This window comes from Equus quagga, chromosome 3 (assembly GCF_021613505.1).
Source record: "Equus quagga isolate Etosha38 chromosome 3, UCLA_HA_Equagga_1.0, whole genome shotgun sequence".
NCBI classification, from domain to species: Eukaryota; Metazoa; Chordata; class Mammalia; order Perissodactyla; family Equidae; genus Equus; species Equus quagga.
Genome location: NC_060269.1, coordinates 59,227,102 through 59,239,478, shown reverse-complemented (window position 1 = coordinate 59,239,478; position 12,377 = coordinate 59,227,102). Strand labels below are relative to the sequence as shown.

The 12,377-nt window shown below is 35.7% G+C and overlaps 1 protein-coding gene across 1 annotated transcript in view; it reads left to right on the top strand.

The window, feature by feature from the left end:
• HPGD (15-hydroxyprostaglandin dehydrogenase) overlaps positions 1-8,498 on the top strand; it is a 30,000-nt gene extending 21,502 nt beyond the window's left edge. Inside the window, exons 5-7 of the mRNA XM_046657299.1 lie at positions 2,676-2,752; positions 5,033-5,196; positions 6,214-8,498. Coding sequence (XP_046513255.1) covers positions 2,676-2,752; positions 5,033-5,196; positions 6,214-6,352 — 380 coding nt within the window. The 3' untranslated portion in view covers positions 6,353-8,498. The remainder of the gene's footprint in view (positions 1-2,675; positions 2,753-5,032; positions 5,197-6,213) is intronic.
• The last annotated feature ends 3,879 nt before the right edge of the window (positions 8,499-12,377 follow it).

Genomic DNA, 12,377 nt, shown 5'->3' with positions numbered 1-12,377 from the left:
TAAAATCTATATGTGCTGGGGAGATAAAGCAAAAGTCTCTGACAAATAAACTAACTACAACTTGCCTAAATAGAATTCTCTTTATTTGTAGTACCCCAGTGTTGGAAACAACACAAATATCTATCAACAGGTGAATGTATGTGCAATTGATGGGTATATCCTCACTGTGGAATAGTTTTAAGAAAACAAAAAGAGAAAAAAAAATGAGGTATTGATACACACTACAACGTGGATGAACCTCATAGTAATTATCCTAAGTGAAAGAAGTCAGACCCAAAAAGAGTTTACACTGTATGATTACATTTATATAAACTTCTAGAAAAGGCAAACTAATCTGTAGTGACATGAAGCAGATCAGTGGTTGCCTTGGGAGGAGAAAGGCAGAAAGAAGGGATGACAAAGGGGCACGAGGAAACTTTCAGGGTGATGGATATTTTCATTATCTTGATGGTGGTCATGGTTTCATGGGTGTATACATATGTCAAGACTTACCAAACCGTACTCTTTAAATATGTACACTTTGTAAAAACTTTGTAAAACTCACTAGCCTTAGCATGGTTTATTCCTTCCATGACCTCTGCTATTCTGTCCAGACTTTATGGTGGGTAAGTTATAGCCTAGGGAGGCAGCCAAGAGGGATATATAAGTTTTTCTGTCAGTTATACCTCAATACAGCTGTAAAAAAAAGTTAAAGAAAAAAGGACGCTTGGTTTCTGAATGTCTGAAATTGATTTATGCAGCCTGGAATCTAATATCAGAGAGTGAAAGTAATGCAAGAGTAAACATTTTGCAGGATAGCAGGGAAAATGTCATTAGAATGTTACGAGATTCATAAAACCAAGTGCCACTTTAAAACTGCAAACAAATTCTTTCACATTCTGTTTGCATTTACCATTCTACCTTGAAAGGAAGGTGCATGCTTTGTGCTTGCTGCTTAAACAGAACCAACATGACAGTATTTGATTTATCTCACTTCTGTGACACTTTGAACTAGCTTGGGTTCAGAAGTTCAGTACCTCCACGTATGCAACAAAAATTCATTCCAAATTCATCTTTGACAACATTTATGAGCAGCATCCTTGTGCTTTATGTGACTGTGTCAGCTAGCTTATCTCTGATTAAGGTTCCCTCTGCATTTCCTGCAATCCATGAATACCATCCTACAACCACTGCCTTGGCCTCATAAACATTTAAGGGGTGAGTAAGACAGCGACTAACTTCTAACAGCAAAAAGCAGCAACGCCTGGCTGCACCTATTTATTCCCTTTATCTCGAAGTCCTAATACACCTGTGTACCCTGTAGAGTCGTCATAAATTCTTGTTGACTGACACCAACAAGTTTAATTAACTTAGACATTTTGCTTAAACCAAAAAAAAAAAAACAAAGAGAGAACTACAAGTTACTGTACTTTGAGATCATTGGGTGGACCCACTATGTGTGACCTGCCATCCTCAAGGACTTAAACTGCTCTTGAGCAAACATACTTTATAAATTGAGGCCTGGCAGGCACCCAGGGAGTGGTTACGGTGTGCATTTATTGCTGAACTTTGGCACAACACGCTCAACTGACTGTTGGCGTTCTGGGACTAGTTAGCTGGGTGGGGATGAGTGCATCTCAGCAGGCTAATTTGGTATTATTAGGATGACATTTGATATTAATAAAATTATAGTAATCAAGGATCCCTGTCTTGACTCAGAGAAATCAAAAATTTAAAAAATATTAAAACGAGTTAATTCAAGACATTGGTTAATAACTGGAATATGCAAATGGCTCTAGTTAAAAGCTTCTCTGTTGATTAGATAGACAATTGACAATTAGGAGAAATAATCTTGATAGTAATAGTTACCACAGTAAAATAGGTTTTTCTTCTCTTGTTTCTTTTTGGGCGGTTGAGCCAGTAAGTAGGGGAAGTTGCCATACCTGCTATACTACTACTTTTTCTCCAGACTATGAATGTAATGATATTTTTGAACAGTTGCTATTGTGTATATGTGGAAAGTTAAACCAGTTCTAAAATTGCTTGACTTCTGTTGTTGAGTACATAAGTATGAATGGAAATAGAATAAGACTACACATTTTTGTTTCTGGTTTTCTTTTCCGAGGTCATAGGACGTAGGCATCTACTACAGATCAAAATCAAAACAAATTCACTTAAACACTTAGAGGCATCATTCAGTGCTGTTGGTGACTGGGAAATGCATACTAATTTATAGCAAAGACAAATAATCTCCAAATCCCATTTAAGCAATTTAAGCTCAGCCTTTTGTAAGCTTTAAAAAATGTGAAATATATACCTTTTAAAATCCGGACTTAAAAACTGAAAATTAGATGGTAACTTACAGGATTTAAAGATGACTGTTTTGGTGTTTTAAATAACATCAACTTCTCTTGACAGAAAGTCAGGGAGACAGAAAAACTTATATATCCCTCTTGGCTGCCTCCCTAGGCTATAACTTACCCACCATAAAGTCTGGACAGAATAGCAGAGGTCATGGAAGGAATAAACCATGCTAAGGCTAGTGAGTTTTACAAAGTTTTCTGCTGATTGTTTTAGTGTATTTTCTAGATTGATCTTAAAACGGAACAGGCACAAAGTATTCATTTGCATAGCAATTATGGGGATTTGTCTGCTTATTTTTTAATAAAATTGTTTGAATTTTTTGTGTGTTTCAGGGCTCATTCCTGTTGCACAGCAGCCTGTTTATTGTGCCTCAAAGCACGGCATAATTGGATTCACACGCTCAGCAGCGGTGAGGATCTGACAGCCACAGTGTCTCTTTTCCTCTTTACGTACAGATATGAAACATGAGTTCTGTAAAGTACAAGGGAATAAATTGAGAGTTCAATACCTATGGAAAAAAATAGAAAAATAATGTTATACTTCAATCTTTATTATAAAAAATAGTTTTCAGGTCACATAAAGAACCAAATCAAGAACAGATCATTTTTAAAAGGAAGTAGATTCTAGACACTGATGTGTTGTTGAAAAATATCCTAAGGGTAAATAATGAGAAGATATACTTTGTCTTTAAAATTGACTGCAAATTTCAAAATTGTTAACTTCAGGCTTCCTTAAGTAGAATACACAGTATACTCCAAACATTGCCTGCCACTGGAATGTGATTAAAATGAGTGAGAGTGTGGGGGTGGGCAGGAGGGGTAGGGCAGGCATCACTTGGTAGAGTAGTCAAGGATGATGTGTCCATGAAGGCCTAGGGTGAAAGGTAAACAGAGCTTGGAAAAATATCTTAGACCTAACTGACCACGTGCATTGATAGCGTGAAGTGAGAATGCTTGCCTTTTCATGATAACTGGAAAAAAGGCAGCTTCAAGGGAGCTTGACGAGCAAGGGGGAAGTAGGATGAGGAATGACTGGAGATATAAGCAGGAGCCAGAGCAAAAGGGGATTAGGGGCCGCAGGAATTAGCTTAGATTTTAAGTGCAGCCATCCATGGGTCTTTTATACACAGGAGTGACAAGATCAGATTTCCATTTTAAGAAGATTATTCTGGTGCTATTTGGAGAATGTATTAGAGAGGACAATGGGAGAAGAGGAAAGGGCAGTTGGGAGACAAAGAGAGAGGCCACACAGATAAAGAGGAAAACATCAACGAGAGAAAAAATATAGGGATGGAAAAAACAGGTGTGTGAAATGTAAATGTTCAACCAAAAGGAAGACAAGCGGTTCTCACAATCTTAATTTAAGTTGATTGGAAATTTTTATTTAATTTGCAAAGACTTAATCTTTAATTTGACTTTTAGTGAACACATAAAGCTATTACAAGCCAGGTAAATCTTAAAGACCAGAAATTTTGTAATTACAGTGACAAGACTGGAAACTTGTACAGTCAATTCTCATTATTCACAGTAGTTATGCTCTATAAAATCACTTGCAAACACTGAATTAGCAAATACAGAACCACTGCTCCTAGGGGAAATACAGGATGAAGTTCCTGCGAGCCTCTGGTCACAACATTTTGATCAACCGATCAATACACAGCCTTGTTTTATGTGAATTTCTGTTTAAAGATGCCTTATTTAACATGTATTGTATTAACACGGAGCTCAAGGCCAACAGCACTTACTCCTCATGGTATAGGAGGCCTCTCTAATGCACATATTTTCTCCATAAAGCACATCACAGCGTTCCTGCACTCAGGATCAGTAGACCACACTTCAGCACTATGCTTGGGGGCATTTTAAATAGCAGAATCATCAACAAAAAGCACAAACATGAGAAAAACATGGACTAAATATACTGCGAAAAGGACACTTTTGTAGTAAAAGAGCTGCAACAAGAAAGCAGAGCGTTATTTGGTTTGACCTCGGCTGGAACGTATGAGTCGGGTAACTTAAATTTCTCACTCCTCTGTGCTTGTCCACAAATGACCCCAAAAACTCCCCAAGTATTGAGTTTTGGGGTTACAAATAAATTTTAGCAAGTAAGCAAATGGAATCCACAAAGCATGAGGCTTGACTACAACTTGGTTTACAAATAGTTCGCATAAAATCAATAGGTTGAAAATTAAGTCAAAGAATGTTAATCTGAAAATACTGAAATTGTCTTCTGGATAGTGCAGATTGTTAAGAGTATCTTGAGAATCAATGAAAGTTCTAAAACTTTCCACTAACAGTAATTTTCAAGCAAATATTCTCTGTTATACAACCCTCATCTTTGAAAAAACACTTGGGATATTAATTCTACGCCTCAGCTTCTCACTTTTAGGTTCCTGCAGAGTTCAGTAGATAAGAGCAACGTAGGTAATTATATATTTTCAGGAATTGCCCAGTAGTATTGATTTAAAAAAATTAAGTAAGATTTTCAGGAATTAATTCAGCTCTTTAAATATGTGTTCTTTTAATTTCTGCTATCAGTCAACTTTAACGTTATCATTGTTATATAACTGGAAAGCTATTTGACTAGTATTTTTCTCATCAGAGACTTTTAAATAGCTTTAATTATCAGTTTGTCCTGTGCTATACATTTACAAAACTACTTAAATCTGCAACCTTCTACTTCTAATTGGCAGATGGCAGCTAACCTTATGAACAGTGGTGTGAGACTGAATGCCATTTGCCCAGGCTTTGTTAATACGCCCATCCTTGAATCCATTGAAAAAGAAGAAAACATGGGACAATATATAGAATATAAGGATCATATCAAGGATATGATGAAATTTTATGGAATTTTGGAGTAAGTAAAACTATACCTTTCTTCCTTTATATGATAAAGCAAAGTAGTATGTAGACATAAGCAATAAAAAGGGAAAAAATAAACTTTTAAATGTGAGAAATGTAATGCAAGCTTCAAAGTTTTGGTTTGGTGAACTCTTTGAAAGAAAATATTTTTCCAGGTTTCTAAATGGAATATGCTTGTATGTTGTAAATTTTGCTTTGAGATATAGATAACACATCATTAATACCTTCAGCCATAATCAGGTATTTATAAGGTGATGTTGAGTTACCTTTAGAAGCAATGATACCTTATCTGCCTAAATTCCAAGCAATAGTCACATATACCCTATGTGAAATTTCACATGGCCCCCTAACTTCAACCATTTTCGTACGAAACAGTTGATCTATACACATGTTTAGTGAACGTCTGAGTTAGAGCAGTTGAGGTTCCACAGAACAGAGTTATAGCTATCTTGTTGAAGGAACCAGACCATCTAAACTCAAATCCTGGCTCCACCACTCACCATGAACTTATCTGTCAACTTCTAGGTACTCCATTTTCTCAAATGTACATGGAGATGATGCTAAAACAAACTTAGGGGACTTTTAAAAGTCCACAGATAAGTTGATACATGTAAGGTACTTAAAACAACAACACATAATAGACGTTCAGTAAATGTTAGCTATAATTCTTTGTACTTTCACTCTAATTACACTTCTGTCTGATGAATCTAAGGTCTACTGATAGGGTAAAGATGAGAAAATAATTATTTTCTTAATGTAAATAATAAATATAAATTCACAAAATCCTTCCTGTCAAAATGACAGAAGGTTAGGCATGGAAATCTACCACTAAATTTATCATATAATTTAGTTAACATCTAGTTGAATAAAAAATGGAGGGAGCAATAGCTTCATGATATACGTTTCCCTATTATATGTGAAAGGTAATAGATTCTTCAAAAGTAATTCAAAACGAAGTAGTAATTGTGCCTCATCTTTAGTTTTAAAACACCAATGTTTCCTTTATTTTCAGTCCATCGATGATTGCCAATGGATTAATAACACTCATTGAAGATGATGCTTTAAATGGCGCTATTATGAAGATCACAACTTCTAAGGGAATTCATTTTCAAAACTATGATACAATTCCGTTCCACACAAAAACTCAGTGAACATCTTATATATCATCCATCACTGAGACTAAGCATGAATGACTTATATTCAGACCATATCTTCATTTGAATATAGCTTCTTAAATGAAATGTTATTGTTTGAAGCTTTCCTTCATGCATTTGATGTTCATTTTTTTCTAAATGATTAGTTAAGTGTATAGATAAAAAAATTAGGAACTATCAAGATATGATGTGGACCAAAGCCAGGTTTTGCTCTTTATAGTCTAAGTAATGATTAAAACAAAGGATATTCAAGGAATATTCTGCCTTGCAGAAAATGTGTTTAAATTTGTGGTTCATAAATATTAATGTTTTTCAGAACATCATTTTTTTAAAGGAGATACTTGAATTGTTATTTAAATCAAACCAGATATAAAAACTCATTTGTTTCTACATTCCCCACTTTAAAGTGGGAAACTACCTACAATGGCAAGTGGTTAGTAACAATAACTTTTCCTTATATACCATCTTTCAGCTGAACATTTCAGCTCTTTAAAGATGTGATATATTTGAGGATTGGTAGTTAAGGAGTAAATTGCAATGTAAATATATCCCAAATGAAAAATCTGATGTATGGAAAAACAACAGAAAGTAACTGGCTGAGATGCTGACCAACAGTTCAGCCTCCCTTGTGGGAAAAACATTTCTTTCCTCTTTGTGTACTTTAAGAACTGTAATTGACTCCAAAAATCTCAGGAATGAAACTCGTAACAGTTATAGCAAAAAGGATAGTTAGTGCTCCTAAAAAGTCATATTTAGGATACACTCTTTAAGAAAAAAAATACAAATGTGATTTTTTTTCAGGTTACTTCTTTGTCTATTTGTACCAATTTCAAAAGCACCTACCTGTCTGGAAAACTCTCTTTCTAATCTCCAGAAGTTACTTAGTGTTCTATGTGTAGCTATTGAGGAGAAGAAACCAATTTTGTCACAGTCTCAATTGTAAGTGTTTTTGTAGGCTCAATGCCATAACAACAAGAGGTAAAAATAGCTATGATGTTTTGCTGTTTTCCCTGTCAGGTATTTTAAGATAGGATCATTAAATGCACCTGCTTTGGGTAACACTATTTGCAAGCAGTAATTAATGCTAATAATAGTAAAAGCACAAGATTTCCAAATCAATCATTTCCTCATAGAAGTATTGCATAAGTGATTCACTTTGCCTACTGACTCTGGAGCTCCCAGCTTGGAGCAAAATCCATCCATGTGAAATTGATAAGGATTTCCTAGAGGTACTGGAGTGTTGTCATAGCTTGCTTGGTTTTTTTTCTGCCATTAAGACCTGTTGCCTTTACTTTTAAAGAGCAATTTGAATAGGAATAACTGTTGTCAAGATATTCACATAATGTATATGAAAAACACCCAGAAATGGACACCAGTCAACATCTAATAGAGGTAAATTGTATAATTAGACACAAACATGTTTGTACAGCGTGGCAGGGACCAATCAGTGAATGATAGAGGTGTGTGGAGTGTCACTTATCTTACTTATTTTTCTACTGTAACATTCAAAGCTGTAGCTTAAACTTTTCATTTATGGATAATTCTTTGTACTGTCAGCCTTCAGTATACTTTGTGCTTTGAATTAATTTTTTAATTTTGAATTAATTTTAATAAACTATGCAGACATTTAAAATCATATACTGAGTAAAACTGAAAAAGATGTGAGCTGTACTTTAAAAAGCTATTTTACATTAAAATTTATCTTCTATAAATAGCTTTAAATAAGTCTATGTTATATGATAACTCTATATACTGATTGAGAAAAAAATAAATATTAAATCTGGGAGTGGGGGAAGCCTTAGTTTTCTTCATTGTATTTTTCAGTGAAAATCCTAATATAAATAATATGTATTTTTTCAAATGTATTTTTCTTAATAAATGAAAATAGGGCTCCCAGAGCAGCAGAACTAAAATTATGTGGACACTGAAAAAAACATTGAGACTTGATAATGATGTTGAAATGTCCAACAAACTTAATTTTCCCATATAAAAATAATTTTAGATACTTGTAGTACCATTTAAGATTCAAATGATTATGTGATGATTTCTGTCTGTTTTTGCTCTGTCTGTTAATAAATTTAGGATGCCGAAGAGATCTGAAAATGTAAATTTTTAATAAATTTAAGTCAATTCACATACTAAATATCATTTGAAGTGTGGGTTTTTCTTACATTAGAATTTCAGAGGGCAGATTTGCTGTTGCACAGGAAGAGGTGACTGGATCCAGGGTCACAAATGTTGTCATCAGTCCTCCATCTCTTTCCTCTTTGTTTGCTTCCCTCCTGGATCCCAGATGATGGCTTCCAAGATCTACAGCCTGATTCTTACCAGGCTCCAGTCTGGCAAAACAAGAGCTTGTTTTTGGCAACAGAGCTCCTTGGCCTTGCTTCGCTTAGGAGCTGACTACTGAGGCAATCCTTGTGCTCAGAGATGGCTAATCTGCTTGACCAGAACAAGATGGCATGCCTCCCCCAGAGCTGGTAGAATTAGAGAGTGGTGGGGGACCGAAGAGGAAGGCAGGAAATTGACCTGAACCCTATGGACTAAGAAAAGAAGAGGAGTAGTTTCCAAGAAGAAAATTATGCTGCCATTACCAGAAAGTGGGTGAATCCATGCTGAGCTAACAAAAACGATAGATAGCCACTTTAGAGAAGGCCAAAGAAAGAGTTAACAAAAGATTAGTTATGCCTTAATCTTTTAGATAAGTTTGCAAAGACTACCATGGTTCCTATAACATGGCTGGATCTATGTTTTTCAAATTGTATGCGTCCCATTGGATAGGATATGATAGAAAAGAAGAGAAGAAAATGAATAGAAAATACAGCAGGCATCTCATGTACTTATGATTGTACTCATTCTCAATATAAAATATATTTCTTATTGTGAATCACAGTGAAAAAGATTCAAAAACTATTTGCTTTAATATTGACTGCAACCTTGCCTCTAGACTTCATTTTTGAATTTCCAATATACTACCAGTTTAGTGCTGTGGTTCCATTCAAACTCATTAGCACCAATTCTAATTCCTCTTACTAAAATTTTATCTTAAGCATATAGTGACACTAAATTTTAATAGGAATTTCTAAGTTTGACTTGGAACCATTAAAATATCTTTTTTACCCAGTTTTCAAGTGATGCTTCCACACATATATTCACTCATTCCACAAATAATTACTGAATAATTATTTTGTCAGTAAACTTATATACGTGTGTTTCAAACTATTGTGTTCTATGTAAATATTAGTGCAGACATATGTTGATTAAGGTCTGGTCTGGAAAATACCATTCAAGTCTGAAGGGCTCTAATATGGGGAACTGGTGCAATGTGCTGAGGTCTAGTTCTACAATAGCTAATGACCCTGCAGTCATCTTGCGTATGAGTAACAGCCTATGTGTTTAGGCATACAGATGTATAGATTTATTACTAATTCCTATCACTAATCCTTAAGATCATTTGTCTTCTTTGTCTTATGCTGTGACTTTAGCTGTGTACTCAAGAAGTACTATCTCACCATCACTGTACACGTGCTATAAAGGATACAATGATACTAAAGCATGTTGATGGTCTTATCAAATTCCATCAGATCCTTGGGCCCAACCTGCCAAGTTTAAATTGTAAGAGGATAAACTGATAAATAAATTCCTGGACTTAGGTTGTCCTAAGGCAATTGCATCCTAATCAGACACCATTGTCTAAAATCTAAATGTATAAATTTAAGTAAATTTTTATTTGCTCTTAAACATATGTATGTGTGTAACATATATAATATATAAGTATATATTTATATAAATATATAAGCATTAGGTATATATGTATATTTATGTATTATATATATATTTAATGAAAGAAAGGAAGAACTACATCAGTGGCTTTCAAATATTTTGCTCTCACAAAGTAGTTTTTAGAACTACGTATACTGTGTAATCGTTGAGTAAGAGTAGCGGAGGATTCAGATAAACCTTGAAATTCATGGCTTAACACAATAAAAGTTTTTTCTCTGCTCACACAAGAATCTAATGCTGGTATTCGGTGAGCAGCTTTCCATAAGGTGGCTCAGTATCCTGCCTTGTAGCTCCACTATCTAGGGCCTTAGAGTCATTCGCTTCCAGCCAGTGGACTGGAGAAGAAAGAATAGAGAAGACATACTTACTTCTTAAACATTTCAGTCTGGAAATAACATATGTTATTTTTACTCATAGCCCATTCATGAAAACTAGTTCCATGGCCCTATCTAAATGCAAGGGATGCTGGGAAATGTAGAGCCTGTAGACACAAGCCTCCCAGAAACAACCCTACACAATAGACAGCATGAATTTTTGATGGACAAGCAAATCTTTTGTGGCTTTGCCACATCTAATATCTCTATAAATTCCTTGTTCCTTGCATTGAATATGCTCACTTCCACTCAAGAGAAACATCCTAAAATCCCAGGCAGTGACTATAGCCAACTCAAATCCAGATCTCCAGTAGATGTGCCATTCTCTCCATTAGGACGCTGTGGCTTCTTGCGATCTGGTGACCTATGAACTCAAACGACAATTATCCTATGCACATACACACTCTATAATGATAAGGAGAGACAACATTTAAAACAAAATCTCTCATTTGGCAAAGGGAAGGATGGGATCAGTGGTCAGTAGCAACGATACAATCCTACAAGTAGGCATTGTGAGGTCTCTATCCAGCAAGTAAGGAATTTTCTTGACATTACTGCAATCTTCAGTTTAGGAGTTAATGTTTTTACCATTGTGCTGAGAGGGGAGAGGGCTCTGGCTCTGCCCTAAGGGAAGTTCTTTTGCTCTGTTATCCTTTTTTTCTTTTGGTACCAAATCTTCTGGGAAGTTGTGTAGTTTTCACTCACTCTATCCTATCAGTGCAAGTTTTAAAACCCAAGGTTTAAGTCTTAAACAGTTAAAGCCTTTTTCAATCTGGCTTTTGATTTCTTTAGCTCAAGAAGTCTTTAAAAAATTAGTAGACTTCTGATCTACTTGCTTGCCATTGATTTCATTTGCCTGAGAAACACCCAAATATCTTTAAAAGCTATAATTAATATTCGTAATTCTCAAGCCCGATATATTTCCTTGTGCCTCCTTCCCCCATTCTTCGCTTTTTTCAACATCATGGCAGTTACATTGAGATAAACAGGCTCAGATGGAACTCCACACTTGGACTTTGTGGTAGAATTGTGCTTTAATAAATCTTTAATGCAGAAAACATTTCTAAGTCTTACCTTTTATATTGGAGTCTAAAACCAGTTGACTCGGCCAACCTAAAAGCCTTCAAATTTCTGAATTCTCTTTTCTTTTATTTCCATTTTTATTGAGAACTAGCCAATACCAGTCTGACCTTATCTCTTGGTTCTTTACCTTTCTAAATACAGCCAGAAAACACCAAAACACACCACTAGCATTCTGTCTTCCAAACTCTTCACCTAGAAATCAGCCTGAGTAGGCATGGAAGACAATATACTTACCAAATGTTTTATCTTTGCTTAACATGGTCCTCCATTTTTCTAGTCTCACCACTCACGACTAAGCCAATGCCATGTTTTAAGTTTGTTTGTTGTTGTTCCTGTTGGCAACATTCTACTTCTGGTACCAGTCTGGATTTAGCTAAGGGAATGCTCACTGCTCTAGGAGATAAATCCCAAAACTGCAGGGACCTAACAAAATAGAAATTTAGTCCTCTCAGACACAAGAATTCAGTACAGGTGTGGAGTGGTCAGCATGCCAAGAAGGTGATTCAATGATTCAGGTTTCTTCCATCTTACAGCTCCACCATCATCCAGAGCCTCCGAGTCTACTCAGAGAGTGGACAAGGGGCACCTGCTTCTTATCCACTCCAGCCCACTTACAAACCATTCAGAGAGCTGCTCAGATGGCCCCAACTAGATGCAAGGGGTGGGGGTGCAGTGCTGGGAAATGTGACCCTTGCCTGGGAAGCCACTTTCCAACAAGAATTCTACTCTTTGGAAAGGTGAGTATGAATCGTTGGTGAAAGCTAGCCATCTCTGCCATACCC